Source organism: Vipera berus (genome assembly GCF_964194415.1).
Source record: "Vipera berus genome assembly, chromosome: 1".
In the NCBI taxonomy this organism is placed as follows: Eukaryota; Metazoa; Chordata; class Lepidosauria; order Squamata; family Viperidae; genus Vipera; species Vipera berus.
The window spans coordinates 277,598,001-277,614,685 of record NC_138202.1 but is presented as its reverse complement, the minus strand read 5'-3'; the positions used below and the strand labels follow the sequence as shown (position 1 = coordinate 277,614,685).

General features: G+C 36.4%; 1 protein-coding gene across 5 annotated transcripts in view; it reads right to left on the bottom strand.

Annotated features, from left to right (window-relative positions):
- The window catches only part of ARID1B (AT-rich interaction domain 1B), a 448,568-nt gene that overhangs the window by 332,276 nt on the left and 99,607 nt on the right, over nt 1–16,685 (bottom strand). For all 5 annotated transcript variants that reach the window (XM_081332098.1, XM_081332099.1, XM_081332101.1 and 2 more), the window contains exon 3: nt 2,801–2,938. In XM_081332098.1, coding sequence (XP_081188224.1) covers nt 2,801–2,938 — 138 coding nt within the window. The remainder of the gene's footprint in view (nt 1–2,800; nt 2,939–16,685) is intronic.

The window sequence follows — 16,685 nt, the reverse complement described above, 5'->3', positions numbered from 1 at the left end:
GGCCACTGTTGAGTTTTCCAAATTTGCTGGCAAATTGAGTGTAGCACTTTTACTGCATCGTCTTTTAAGATTTTGAATAGCTCAGCTGGAATACTGTCACCTCCACTAGCTTTGTTGTTGCTCAGCTTTTCTAAGGCCCACTTCACTTCACATTCTAGGATGTCTGGCTCGAGGTCAGTGACCACCTCATTGTGATTATCAGGGACGTTAAGCTCATTCTTGTATAGTTCTTCTGTGTAATTTTGCCACCTCTTCTTAATCTCTTCTGCCTCTGTTAGGTCCCTGCCATTTTGGTCCTTTATCATGCCCATTTCTGCATGAAACGTACCTTTCATCTCTCCAATTTTCTTGAAAAGATCTCTGGTCCTCCCTATTCTATTGTTTTCTTCTATTTCTTTGCATTGTTCATTTAAGAAGGCATTCTTATCTCTTCTAGCTATTCTTTGGAATTCTGCAAATTGGGCGTATCTTTCTTTTTCTCCCTTGCCTTTCGCTTCCCTCCTTTCCTCAGCTATTTGCAAAGCTTCCTCAGACAGCCATTTTGCTTTCTTGCATTTCTTTTTCTTTGGGATGGTTTTGGTTGCTACCTGTTGTACAATGTCGCGAACCTCTGTCCATAGTTCTTCAGGCACTCTGTCTATCAGATCTAATTCCTTAAATCTATTTGTCACCTCTACTGTATATTCAACAGGGATATGATTTAATTCATACCTGACTGGCCTAGCGCTTTTCCCTACTTTCTTTAATTTAAGCCTAAACTTTGCAACAAGAAGCTCATGGTCTGAGCCACAGTCAGCTCCTGGTCTTGTTTTTACTGACTGTATAGAGCTTCTCCATCTTTGGCTGCAGAGCATATAGTCAATCTGATTTCTGTGTTGACCGTCTGGTGATGTCCATGTGTAAAGCCGTCTCTTGGGTTGTTGGAAAAGAGTGTTTGCTATGACCATCGTATTCTCTTGACAAAATTCTATCAGCCTGTGCCCTGCTTCATTTTGTACTCCAAGGCCAAACTTGCCTGTTATTCCCGTTATCTTTTGGCTTCCTACTTTAGCATTCCAATCCCCCATGATGATAAGGACATCATTTTTGGGTGTTAGTTCTATAAGGTGCTGTAGGGCTTCATAGAACCGGTCAATTTCATCCTCTTCAGCACTGGTGGTTGGGGCATAGACTTGGACTACTGTGATATTGAATGGTTTGCCTTGGATTCGAACTGAGATCATTCTGTCATTTTGAGGATTGTATCCCAGTACTGCTTTTCCTATTTTTTTATTGACTATGAAGGCTACTCCATTTCTTCTGAGGGATTCTTGCCCGCAGTAGTATACCTGATGGTCATCTGAATTAAATTCACCCATTCCTGTCCATTTTAGTTCACTGATACCTAAGATGTCAATGTTTAGTCTTGTCATCTCTTGTTTGACCACGTCCAGCTTTCCTTGATTCATGGATCTTACATTCCAGGTTCCTATGGAGAAAAAATCTTTACAGCATCGGACTTTCCTTTCACCACCAGACATATCCACAGCTGAGCGTCCTTTCGGCTTTGGCCCAGTCGCTTCATTCTTTCTGGCGCTACTAGTACTAGCCCTCTGCTCTTCCCCAGTAGCATATTGGACGCCTTCCGACCTGAGGGGCTCATCTTCCAGCGTCATATCGTTTTGCCTTTTAGTACTGTCCATAGGGTTTTCATGGCAAAGATACTGGAGTGGTTTGCCATTTCCTTCTCCAGTGGATCACGTTTTGTCAGAACTCTCTGCTATGACCTTTCCGTCTTGGGTGGCCCTGCACGGCATAGCTCATAGCTTCATTGAATTACGCAAGCCCCTTCGCCACGACAAGGCAGTAATCCATGAAGGGGTAGTCTATACACAAATGTATTTATGAATGAGTAATAAATATATAAAGAAATAAAACAAATAAACACAGACACACAAGTATAGAAATCATTGCCTATACCTGGTCTTCAGCTGTTCAATATTCTTAGAATGCAAATATAAATATAATTCATGTTGGATGCGCTCTATTTCATTCATTTTTCTGTGATCCTAGTGCTTCAATTATTTCTAGAACCATAGTGGAGGTTGGTTTACCAGAAAATTTGATTCCACTAAAAAGAGCAAAATATCTCCAATATAGCGAGTGACACCTTACAAGACATCATTGCAGCCCAAATGTATGTTTTGTTTTTTAAAAAAAACAAAAAAACTTTAGAAATCCCTGAACACTGTTCAGTGGTTTTAGTGTTGTCCAATGATATGAATCTGATACAACAGAATACATAGTATCAAATTTATATCATTGGACACCACATACCAAGAAGGCAGGCAGGCATTAGTGACAACTTTTGATAAATATAGGGAAGTCAGAAGTATCACTCTGATCTAAAAACCAGGGCAAATTAAGTGATATAAATTGAAATAAATAAAGTGATATAAATGAAAAAAGCTACTTCTTTTCAATGGGAATGGGAAAAGGGGGTCTAGGTTAAGAGTGATGTCATTAATCCTCTTCTTTTATAGGATTCATCACCACTGTTCTGGTCTTGAAGAGCCACTGAACTGGCCATGTTGCTTTTTAAATATTTAATTGTAAAATTAGAAAACTAATAAAATATTATATAAAAAAGAGAGAGGAAATATCCGATGTTGTAACTTGAGATTCGTGCTAAAGATTTATGTATGTTATTGAATTATTGATTACCCAGTCACCACGTTGCTTTTTAAATGTTTAATTGTAAAATTAGGAAACTAATAAAATATTATATATATATAAAAAAGAACCACTGAAATGGGCTTACCTGCTGCGTCTGGTACCTTTGCTGGGCCTGGGAGAGGTACTGGGCCTGAGGAGGCAGATGCTGAGGTTGTGGTTGCTGGTTGTAATATGGCTGTTGGCAGTAACCAGTTACACCCTGTGGACCATACTGAGATGGCATCTGTTGGGGGGGGGAAAGCCAATACAGTTATGAATTGAGGACAAAAATCTATATGTGTTCCAACTCCTAAAGACCATAAACACAACACTAAATGCCATGGTAAGAAGTCTCTGTCTGAATGGAAAGAGTTAATTCTAAATACAAAGAAATAATGCAGCTCACCAAACTTTATTTTGTAGATACTCTATCAAGGGAAACATATCAATTTTTTCTCTCTAGAACACTGGTTTTACTGAATGATTTCTTTTCACATTCTCCGAAACATCCAAAGAAACCATTATCAATTATGCTTGCTCACGGAAGTTGTGCTCAAAAGGATTTCTATACAGAATATTCATAGCTTGCTAGTCAGTTGTATTTATCAGAGAAGTGATCAGAATGACTTCACTTATACCTTTCAATTTTCCACGTAATGTTTCTGCTGCATGAATCATCCCATCTTTCAAGATATTACAGAAAAAAATTGGAACATAGGTGTATGTGCATACTAGTTTGTTTAGGAAAAAAAACCAAGTTCAATAAGTTTAGAGAACTATTATGTGGGACCCCATGATCAAAGGGCACATAGCAGAGTTGAGAACTTTTGAAAAATCAGTTAAATGAAGTGCATTTGCAAATCATTCCAACTGCAAGGGGGAAGGATAGCATATATTTATAGTTATATGTATTGACTATTTTTTTTTACTAGTTAAGAATTAAAAGGACATGTATAAATATGGAAGATGGGAATAATCACCCCAAAAATATACACAGAAGCTATTAATCGTAGAAAGAAACTCAGAAAGACTAAAGCAACCTAAAGCTACAAGCAACAAAAAACTAAAACTGTGTTAAAAAGGACCAAAGCAGAAACTAAGTAAATAGAGATTTAGGGGTAATACGGCTAACATGAACAAGTTAAAGTTGCTGGGACCAGAAAAATTATATTGGATACCTTGAAGGTTATCTCAGAGAACCTTCTATTCTCTTTGAAAACTTGTGGAGAACACTTATATTTGTCAGAGGATTGGAGAAGTCAAATATTGTTCTTAACTTCAAGAGAGCACGAAGATGATCCAGGTAACGGACTGCCTGATGTCAATAACAGACAAAATTCTGAAACAGATTATTAAACTGTCAGTTTAAATGCATTAAGAAAATAATGCATCACTCTTCAGTCAGGATGGGCTTATTAATAATAAATTAAGCCAAATTAAATTGACCACTCTTTTTTTGATCGTGTACTATTTTAGTCAATCATAGGAATGTGGCAGATAACTTGAGTTCTGCAAATCACGCAAAAAAGTTGGATATTCTAGTAGAAAAGGTATCAGTTGTGGGATATCTGTGCTGCCATTAAATGGATACAGGTTGGTTGTACACCAATGACTCCAAGTCAAGTAGAAAGAAAATGCTACTAGTATAACATAGAGGATTGTGTTATTCTATATATCTATAATTTACTTGAAGGCTGTAAAATATCACTATCTGCAGATAACACAACGCTAAAGGTGATAGTAATCGTTTAGAAGACAGTATCAAGATTCAGGAGAATTTTGACAATGAGTAGAAATCAGCAGGCAGATGAATTTTAGAAAGAAAAAAAGTAAAAGCCTTCTTTTGGAAAAGAAAAGGGCAAATAGGACATGGCAAAAAGAAGACGGAACAAGCACAAGGAGCAGCCATACAAGTAAAATAGATGTTGAAGTATAGGTGGATTGAAAACCAAACATGAGAACCAAACAGTGTTGAAACTGCAAAACAGGAAATGCAATTTGACCAAAATCTAGCACCAAGAAGTTCTGGGCAGTATATTTTCTAAGTGACATAGACTAATTGGAGCATATTCAAAGAAGAGCAACCAAAATGATAAAGAGCTTGGGAGAAAAATACTTGTGTGGGGAATAGCTAGAAACAACATGTATATTTAGCTTGAAGAAGAAGAGGGCAGGGTGGAGAGAAACATGAAAGCTGTCTTTAAAATATGGAACACCTGTCATGTATTAAATAGGGTAGACCTTTTCAGTTAATAAAGATAAGCCAAGAAACATAGGATTTAAATTATCTGGAGATCAGGAAGAATTTCCTAAAAGTAAGAGCCATTCGACAATGCCTTCAGAGGTGTTGAATTCTCCTTGGTGAAAAAATTTAAACAATAATTAAAGTATGCTATCCATAAGGGATTTTGTAGCAGTGGAGTGGCAGGATATTAAATGGGGTGATCCCTAACTTTACAGTTCATAATTCTATAATCAGGTATTATAAGTATACAGTATTATAAATAAATAAATATAATATTTAGTCAATAAAATTGACAAATTGCCAGTCTTTCAACTGAATAGAAGGAGCAAATTCTTAAAAATGATCATTGATAACAGCTTCATCGTATTTGCAGACTCTGAGGGCTGTTTCCCAACCACAAAATCAACATTATTTAACATACTGAGCCCAGATTTCCTCAGCAGCACTGAAGCAATTGCAGAGGCCTTGTTTAAAGTTATAGTAGTGACAAAGTGGACTAACTGGCCTTTCCATAAATACTACAACCTAGTGAGCTTCTGTCTGGGGATGTGGAATTTGCTGCTGCACTGAATGCATTGAAGAAAAATATTTTCAAGCTCTTAAGGTGCCCTCAAGAAAAAAATATGCTGATGGTGCTGGATTTGCCAATAGTCTAGACTGCCGTGATGATGGTTAATAATTGAGATAAAAGAAATGAGAAGAAAAGAAAAACGAAATCCAGCAGTCTGAAAATATTTTTTTTCCATGAGAAACATTCTCCTGCTGGTATAGGTATGACAGTTGAAAAGAAATTGATGTAAATGACAAAGAATGCCTTGGACATGCATGCTGAATTGAAAATGGGACTTCATCCTATGGAAGTTCAGGAACAGAATCCTATGAACAATGCCCTGTGCAAGCACAGAACCACAAAACCACAAGGATCAAATAATGCTAGTAATGACATACAGAATCCTGAAAGAAACATTTCTCTACCTTTTTTTACGGTGAAAGTGGTCTGGGCTTTTTTGTAAAATGGAGTAGGTTTTGTGAAAACTAATATGCAAAATGGTATCAGGACTAACATATCCAAATTCAAATTTGTTCTCTTTTATTTTCAGTAGTATTCAATATTTCAATATTTATTTTCAATATTTAACAGCAAATTACTTCCAAGTTCATATATCTTGCTCAAATCATCTCTCCAATTTTTAGGTAAGGTAGTTTTTTGGCAATGGATATGTGAATATTCATATTCCCTACTCCCTTACCTTGACACATAAAACACATTTTAAGGTTTAAATAAAAAAAATGGTAGCATTAAACCCTTAAATTCTACTGCAACTATGAAATACTTGAATAAATTGTTAGTATATCGAAAGAGAATTTGTCCCATTTCTCCACAATTAAATAAATGCATGTATGTTTTAATCCTGCTTTTATTTTTGATCAATTCAAGGCAGAAAATTTACCTAAGCTCCCTCCTCCCTAGTTTCTCCACAACAAACTGGTTCTTTAACTAGGCATACCTAGGCATACTACACATTTCCTCATTTGCACAAGATTTAGAAATTGGATGATTACATACTAAAGCATTACTTACCAACCGGCAGAAAAATACAAATAAATTTGAAAAGCAAAATTATCACACATTTATTTTTCCATTACAGGGACCCAGTATTGAGATCTGTAGATATCAATGTAGCAGATTCTAACCTTCTGGCTGGGTTGCTCAAGACCTTGTTCAACCGGCTGATTTCTCTGCAGAATGCTGGTACAGGTAGTCCTCGCTTAACAATGGCAATTGGAATTGATAACTCCATTGCAAAGCAACACAAGTCATCAAGCATGTTGTCACATGATTATGCCAACTTACAACGGTCGTCTAGTTAAGCAAATCCTACAGGGTCATTTGTTCCAACTTCACATGATTGCCACTTGTAACTTTCTGCCAGCTTCCCTATTTTCCCTATTTGCTTGTCGAAAGCTGGCAACGAGAGTTGAAAACAGAGATCATGTGATGGTGAGACACTGTAACTGCAATTGCTAAGCACCCGAATTGCAATCACATGACGGCAGGGACACTGCAACTGCTGCAACTACAAGAGCCAGTAATAAGTAATCCTTGCTCAGCGCTTGAAACTACTAAATTCCGAAAGACATCCTGTTGGAATGGAGGAAAGGTCTATTCAGTGCAGCATCCTGACTTTGCAGCCTGAACTTCCTCTTTACTGAAATCCTCATGGGAAGCAATGACTTTCTGGCTAGGCTGGCAACAAGGCTGCAAATGGTGATCACGTAATGGCAGGTTGCTTGGCAACAGTTGTAAGAGCAGATGGAGCTACTTACAGAAACAACTTATAACCTTCTGTGCCAGATTACCCATTGACTTTGTTTGTGGGGAGTTACCAGGGAAGGTTGCAAATGATGAGCCCATTGACCGTGGCTTGCTCTAATCTTACAGTCGTGATCACATGGCTTGGGGAATGCTATGACAACCGAATTTCACAGGCCAGTTCCAAATCCCCCTTGTTCAATGCCATTGTAATTTTGAATGGTTGCTGAAATGAGGGTCATAACCTGAGGACTACCTGTATTACCGCTATTGTATCGTGCCCATTATATTGCAAATGAAACAATAATAATCTCTTCCACAAATAATCTTTTCCAGTGCCTATTTTATTAGTAAAGATATTTAAGAAGCCTAGCTGAAGCAAACTGACTTTTTTCCCGATTAATCTCCCTTCAGCAATGCACTTTAGATTTCTTGTACCTTTATATCAGTTCTACCATATCTTTCAGTGCCGCTCCTATCTGTTTTCAACTTCCTTCTTTACCAGGAGCATACTAACAGACCATATGTTTCTGACCAACATAGATTTGACTAGGGGAAAATGCAGCTTTTCTAACAACTAATTATAATGTGGATGAATGAAATGCCAATTTTACTAAAGCAACAAGTATCATAATAAGTGTTGCCTGCTTCTTATTAACAGTCATTTGATAGTCTGTGCCATCACTGAGGTGCACACATGGTTCTTCCTTATATAACTAATGCTTCAACAAATTAAATTACCTCCCTATCCCATTAATCTCACTTGTTTTTTCTTGCATTATTTGGCAGTGCAGAAATGCATAACTCCTGAAGTATACAGGGCTAAAATAAACAAAGTTTAAATGCTCACCAAACACTGAAAATCCTCCCCTCCTATACTGTTATCTGTCCTCGACCATCAAGTAGGAATGATTATACTGGTAATGGATTAGATTAGCATGAGGCTAATAGCACAAGCAGCTATTTTTTTAAAAAATGGAATATCCAAGTCTGTATTTCTGTATTATAACCTCTTGTATCAACTGACGCTCTCACTCCACCCTTCTCAAAAATGAAGGCAAAAATAAAACTCATTTTATTTTTGTTAATAATATAGATGGGATACAAATGAACAAAATATATTTATTTGTGAGAGATACAAAGCGACACAGTGGCCTAGAGGTGAAGACCCTCATCTCCCACTGGGAAGATTGAGATGTCTATCTTAGGCAGCAGCAGATATTTCTCTATCAGAGCGCAAAGAGAAAATATCTGCTGTGAACTCCCAAGTAACGTCAGGAAGGGCATCCAACCAGTAAATGCTCAACTCTACTCAGTCACTGGACTCCACCCCAAAACAAAGATTAAAGAGTTGTAAAAAGAAAAAAATTATTAGAGATACTGAATTTTTTATGTGCTCTTGTATATTCTATTTTTCTGTCTGCAAGAATTTTGTTATTTGTTAGGTTAGAAGTCTAATGTATCTTGCTTGATATTTAAATAAAGTATATGTATATTAATTATCATCTATCAAAGGGTGCTTACTGTCACATTAAAGAATGCATAATAAATGACTCGAAGTAAAATAAAACAAATGTGAACTATTAGTTCTTTTGAGAGTTTAGCTTCTTTATTCTTTCAAGATCTTTTCAACCACCATCTTTTATTAACTTTATGTGGAGGGGGTATACTTTATTTTTTTTATTTACACAACTTGAGAAACATTATTCATTTGCCTTTCAGTGTTTTGAGTAATCATGTGTGACTTCACATCTATGAGACTTCTTGCCCTGTTCCACAGTACACAATGTGTTAAAGCAGGGGTCCACAACCCGCAGGCCATGACCTACTACCGGACCATGAGCCATTTGGAACTGGGCTGTGGAAGTGGCGGACGAGTGACGCGCGTACATCCCCATTTGTGCAAGCAGAGTTGCGTAGGCTCCATTTGCATGAGCTGTGGGCGCACGTGCCTGCCTCTTGCACAAATGGAGCTGCACTCACCTGCCACTCATGCGGAACCATCCCCTCTCCCCCCCAGTCCCCAAAGCTGGAAAGGTTGGGGAATTTTGTGTTAAAGCAAAGCTCTTACCATTACTTCTCTTCTGAAGAATTTGCTGAACTATCCCCCAAACCAGGGAGTTGTGCAATGCAGGATTAGCAGCTGGTAGGAAACAATTATGAGAGCATAGCACAGCACTGAGATAGCATAGCTCTGCTGAAAGATCATTGAGACCAAAAGTTACAAACAACCAAAAACCAAACACTCAAGCAGAGAAGGCGGGGAAAAACAGGGAAGGCAAAATCATAGAATACATAGCAAATCTCCATCAAAGACTACCCCACAAAAAGTATTTGTATTTACTAATTATTTTTTCCACTATGTTCTATGATTTTTTTATATGAAGGAAGGAAGGAAGGAAGGAAGGAAGGAAGGAAGGAAGGAAGGAAGGAAGGAAGGAAGGAAGAGCCTGATAGACAATAATGGCCTGAGGTACGTAGATCACAGGGTATTTGGGTGAGTTATAACATTCTAATTCAAATATAATCATTCCTATCATCCATTAGAAAAATCTTTGTTTTATCCAAAACAGGAAATAAACAACTTTGGATCCTTGAAAAAGGAATCGTTCAAAAAAAATAAAATGCAACAGTCCCCTACTGTTAACTTTGTGGAAAGACCATTCTAAGGAATGGTCTGATTTAATAGAAACTTGGTTCTTAGACATGTACCATATGATGCACTAACTGAGGTCCATACCCCATAGTAACATTCACCAGCATCTTGAAAGGCAGTCAACACACTTCATTGTAATATTTTTAAAATTATATTTTATGAAGCATTTTTTGAGAAAGGGGAAAAAAGGAAAAAAAGACCCAAAAAGGAAAAAAGAGGCAAAGAGAAAACACACAATGAATACCCAACATAAAGTTAAGTTAAAAAATCAGTATTTCATACTTTTAGAAATCACTGTAAAAATCTAAGCAACATATAAATAAATATCTACAGTATGTTACAAGAAGCCCACATTTTGTCTGTGGCAGAACACCTTACATAGAATTATTCTCCATGAATGTTTTCAAAATTCTGTTAAATTCTGTGTCAAAATTCATAGTTTGAACTGTGAAGTTACTTTGGACATCTTACTTCATAATCCAAACCACCTCATTGCTGAATGTTACAACTGCCTTTTGCACATCTAGGCAGCAGATAAAGAAATGACAATCTCTACTGAAAGTGCTGCTATTTACAAGCAGGACTGGTAAAGACTTTTAGTGCACAGAAACTGAAGGGTTTATGAAAAAAAATACCTTTTGGGTATGTTTCTATGTTTCAAATGCAGCAATGCACTTAGAACTCAGCTGGTTCTCAGCTTCAGCATCCATGATCATTGGAAACCATGAACCTTACTGACCTCCTCCTCCTCACCTTGGAAAACCAAAACCTGGATAGATTACATCAGTGCAGGTTCTCATGTCAAGCTCTGTTAAAAGGTAGATTTTTAATTTCCAGCAGTATTAAGCATAGCTCTCCAGGGAGATCTAGGTATTGACAGAATAGAAACAGAAAACTCTTCATACCAGCACATTGTCTACTTAGTATTATCTGTCCAACACACCGCAGGTCCACTTTAATGTGTCACGCTGGAGGGAAGGTATAACAATATACTTTCACACAGCAAACCCTTGTGATTTGGAGGAATTTGAGATTCTAGCCCTTTGATCTTTCTGTAACAATTTGCATCATACTCTCATAGCTCTGCGTGTTTGCATAAATTCCACCTGTGAAAATAATGGTTTTAATTGCTTTATATTATCAGATCATATCCTTAATGTCTCCAAAAAGAGTTACAAAATATGTTAAAATGAAATGCAGTCATCTGATCGGGGGAAGGGCTGCACAACTTTTTACAATACCTGGAAGAGCTTTATGGGCTGTAAAAAGCACCCATCCATAGCCATGATGACTACTAACTGCAAACAGTCATTAAATGACCAGTCGTAAGTCGAGGACTACCTGTACTACTTTTTTTGTTGTTTCAGGTCTGTGACTAGCCACTAAGCCACAATAGCTGCAAATTAGATTGAGAATGTCGAAAAAGGAAGGTGCAAGCCGAATGTGGCATATAATAACGTTTACGGAGGCATTTCAAAATGGAAAACAGAAAAGATGGTTTTAAGTGGGAGTCCATAGCCACTTGCAGCAAAGTCCAAAGCATAGGACAAAATATTTCAGATAAGCAATACTCAAATAAAGTAACATTCATATAAAAATGTGTTGTAAGAGAAATAGATTGCTCCTGTCTTGCTCAAATATTCTAATATTCTGTGAACATTTTGAGTCTTGAGTTTGAACCATCTTTTGTTCAAACTGAGACAATTTCCAGAATTATTTGAACTTTTTTTTCAAAATTAAATATAATTACAAGTTGGGAAAATGCCCACACTCAAAAACCAATTAAAAATACAAAATACCTACCAAAATAACAAAAGGAAAAGGAAAATTAAAAACATTATAAGTATGTTAAATGCACATCAAATCATTAACATTATATAAAAATCTGTTTAAAATGCTATTGTTATAATATACCATGAGAAATATGCTGAAAAGAAACATATTGCATCACTTTTTAATTGGTAGAAAAAATGCTTTTCCAAAAATGAATAAATCACCTATCTCTTATATCCAGTTCTTAATATACAAAGTAAAAGTATTTTTGCCATTTTTCAAAATAATTACTTTGGCAGATCCTCATACTCAATGTACAAAGTCCCTCAGAAACAGTCAGATTTCACATTTTATGAAATTTATGAGCTTACTAAAGCTTATGCTTTTTAATAAAATGTGTCGTCAGAAAATGTATTACCATATTCTTCCAAATATTTTTGTTACTGTCGACTAACAAGGTTTTCATTCTCTTAATGTCTATATTTTTAACATGTTAACATTGATGTTTTTAATGTTAAGTAAATTCACCAGAAATCTATATCTTAAAACACTGTTCCAAACAATGCCAATAACTCACAAGCCCAAATCATGGAGTCAGTGCCTTCTCAATTTTTTTGCATCACCAACAAAGAAAATCTGATGTCCAGCCTCTCAAATACTTTCTTGAATCCAACAAACTCAAATAGAATTTTTGATGTATCTTTTCCTTTTGAGGGAAAATTGTTGGAATACTTATAATAAGGTTATATGAGCTATTTTTAGCTTGGAACAAAGCATTCAGAATTTGAAACAAAGTATTCCAAACCCATTAAACATAAAACTATTTTTTCCAAAGTTCTTGCGCCTTTAGCTTTAAATCCACCATAGCACCAGCCTTTGCATTCAAGATGTTGGTGAACATTAGTGTGCTACATTGGTATTCATGAAAGACCTCTTTGGAACTAAAGCAAGATTCTAGGTTAGGAATCCCCAAACTGTTCAGCTCATCGACCCCTCACGAAATTTCAGATTGTTCATTGACAACCAAACATTTATTATGTGAAAATAATTTAGTAAGTAATGCCACTTTAACTAATCATACCACAAATATTAACCTTAATCATAATAATAAAAAAGAAGACAAAAAAAGTCGTGTTCATTAATGTTGCAATTGCTGGTGATGCTAGGGTTGAGGAAAAACAATAGGAAATTATTACAAAATACCAGAACTTGCTGATTGAAGTTGAACACTTATGGAATAAAGTAATTTATTGCTATATAAATAGTGAACTAAAGAACTTCTTTGGTATCTGAAAATAGTGAATTTAACCTGAACAACCTAATTTTATAAAACACCATCATGCTTTAAGCTGCCTATATTCTTAGATGCTACTTTCATCATTCTTAGTTTTATGGTTAGGATGCCAATTATGATATTGTCACCAGTCTTAAACTATAAATCTAACCATAGATTACTGACAAATAATAATAGCAATAATAACAACTACACCGATGTAGTTCTGAAGATTAAATGCTCTGAGGAGGATGAGATCTATGCCAGAGGTTCAATAATACTAAGCAGGTCTCATCAGAGAAACTAGACAAATAAACCTTTCCAATAAACAATATGATGAAATATAATTTACAGAGGGGTCCTTGGTGCTCTCCGAGCTTGCTTGTTTTCTTACAGACATTTCATACCCAAACTAGGTAACATCATCAGTGCACAGTGATGATGTTACCGAGTTATAATGAAACGTCCGCAAGAAAACAAGCAAGTTCAGAGAGGACCAAGGACCCTCATGTCAACCCTGAGCTACGAATATTCTCCTTTATTAATATAATTTACAGAATCCCATATTGCATCCATCATAGCATGGGTCAATAAGACCGTGCTAGGTGTTGGATTTCCTGGATATATGGTGAGAAATGGGCTATAGGATCAGGACTTTTGGCTGAGCAACCATGGTCAGAAACTATAGGTCACACTCTACTTACCAAGGGGCTAGGTGAGGGTGGATTGTGCAAATAAATCAGGCAGCTGAAGAAGAAAAAAGGGCATTGAAAGAATGTCTGAAGGACAGTGAAGATGATGAACTGAAATTAGTACACCATAAAGGCAAAGTATAACATGGCCAGTATAACACACACACACACACACACACAGTATAACACACACACACACACACAAACACACACACACACACACACACACAGAGAGAGAGAGAGAGAGAGAGAGAGAGAGAGAGAGAGAGAGAGAGAGAGAGAGAGAGAGAGAGAGAGAGAGAGAGAGAGAGAGAGAAAGCTGATGACAACAAGACCTGCCAATGGCTAAAAGAAGGAAAATTGAAGAAAAGAGATTCTGGTTGCATAAGACCAAGCCTTAAGAACAAATTCATACAAAACCAAAATTAAGAAGACAGCAGCAGATAACCAATGCTACTTCTGCAAAGAAGCTAAAGAAACAGTGGACCATTTACTTGGTTATTTACAAGAAGATCTTACAGTCTGACTACAAACAACAGCAAGACAAAAGTACCAACAATGGTGCATTGAAATATTTCTAAGAAATACCATTTGTCTGCAAACAAAAACTAGTGAGACCACAAACTAGTGATCAAAAATGGAGAAGTTAAAGTGCTCTGGGACTTTTAAGTTCAAACAGACAAGCAACTGCCACATATCACCCCAGACTTAACAACTGTTGATAAAAAAGATTTCTAAAAAAGTTTGGGTAGTAGATGTAGAAGTACTCGAAGAGAGCAACAGGGAAAGAAGGGAAAGAACTGAAAAATCTCAAAATACTAAGACCTGTAAATAGAAGTAGAATGACAGTGGCAAAAGAAAGCAAAGATAGTATCAGTAATGATAGGTATCTTAGGTGCAATCCAAAACTTCTGGAGCACCATTTGAACACTACTGGCATTAACAAAATCACCTCAGTCAATTGCAAAAGGCAGTTTTACTTGGAACAGCTTACATCCTATGATGATACTTTTAACATCATCAAACAACATCTGCCTATCACAGGTCCTTGGGAAAGACTCAAGATAGGTGGATAAAAATGCAAAATCAGTCAGTCTAAACATCTGACTATGTGATCAATCATAATAAGAAATAGTCCATCAATCCATCAACACTGACCTCTTTGGAGAACTCTGGTCTAGGGTATCATTTCCCTCCTATATGAAGAATTGAGAGACACCAACAGAATGGCACTCTCAGGATTTGGGGAATAATTAACAACTGTGACTGTGCCAGCAGTTATCTATGAGAAAATACAAGTGAGTCAAAAAATACCAATTCAGAACAACCATCCTGTTCAAGAACGCACCAAGAGCTCCAGAAGGTAGAGCAGAAGATGCTATGCTCAGTTCCTTGAGAAATAAAAGTGCAAATAGCTTTAGCTACACCACTCGGCCTATAAATGAGCAAATAGCAGGGCTGATTCCTTCACTGGGATCAACCTCTGTAACCTTAGCTCCATCCTCTCATATTTATAATTCCAGCCTGCTTCCTGAATCTTAGCTATTTGGTCCAGGATCAGCTGCTCCATGTGCAAAAGGAACTATTCACATATAAAGCTGCCTCCCAATTTCTACTAATTCCCAACAAGAGTTCACAACACAGTCTACATTGTTATGGGGTATGGGGTCAGATGGGGATCAGAACTTTAGAAACCAAAGGAAAGGCAGAGGTGATACACCTGCACTATGAGCATCTATGACCCAGATTGTTGGGGGCAATTAAGCTGACTTTGTAATAATGCCGCTTGTGTGTGTGAAAAAGCCCTAATAAGCAGGCATATACATAGAATGAAGGCTACTGCTAAGTTTGTAAGCCGCCCTGAGTCTTCGGAGAAGGGCGGGATATAAATGGAATTAAAATATATATATATATATAAATTTAAATATTGAGCAATCTAAATGGGGGCAAAATATCCCCCTCCCCATTTCAGATACAGATCAATAAGGTCTGAACTGTCTGATTTCCATCAGAGAAGATTTTTTTACTGTGATGGATAATTTAGAGAAAATGGCAACTCAAACTCTATGCACAGATGAAAAGGCAAATTTCATCCTAGATATTAAAATAACAAACAACTCCCCATGCACATTAATTTCTTTGAAATATATCATAGTTAGCCTTCCATACATTTTAACTTTAACTTTCCCCAGGCCAAATTACCAACTAATGGTTTTATATATGACAGACTGCTATAATGCCTTCTCTTGAAATAATAAGGCCTAAAAACAAATATCCCTGGAGGAATTATATACATAGCATAACTTCATCATTTCAGTTTATCATTAGTTAACCTTTCCAAGATGTGATTTATTTTTCATATTCCTTATAGTAGAGATTGAATATTAAATGTATGTATATGCATGCACACACACTGTTAAAGTTCAGTATTGCAGATGACAGCCGTAAAGTCTATACAATTATACTCCAGTGTAATTGTTCAAAGTAACTGTAGTATGAAAAAGTATTTTTATTTCTCATGTCAACAAATTTTCAATATACCGAGTTTATAAACAAGTTTGCTAATCTTCATGGTCAGAGTCAAATAAATAAATCTACTGCGAGAAAACAGCCAATCATTTCTATGAAAATGTAATTTCTCTTTCCATGAAAACACAACTACATTGTCATGAACTGATAAAAATTGTCTTATGACAAATACCGAATGTCATTACAAACTATTTCTTTTTCTGACCGAATGAAAAACAATACTTGTTCTGTCATGCATTCATAAATAAGGATATCTGACCATACCACCATCTCCTGAATGGAACTTTATTTTTTTATTTTTAAAAAAGGAGATAATATACCTCAAGGGTTGCTGATATAGTGTCTGTGGTTTCAGATTGCGCCAAGATAATATCTCTGAGACCCAAAATTGCTAAATCTTCATGACAAATCTCTTAAGAAATCAAGCACTGAAAGCTTCAGCAAGGGGCATTTTCACTACAGTATTCTGCAAAACTAAGAGGTGGTAACTGACATCTGAAACAGCAACC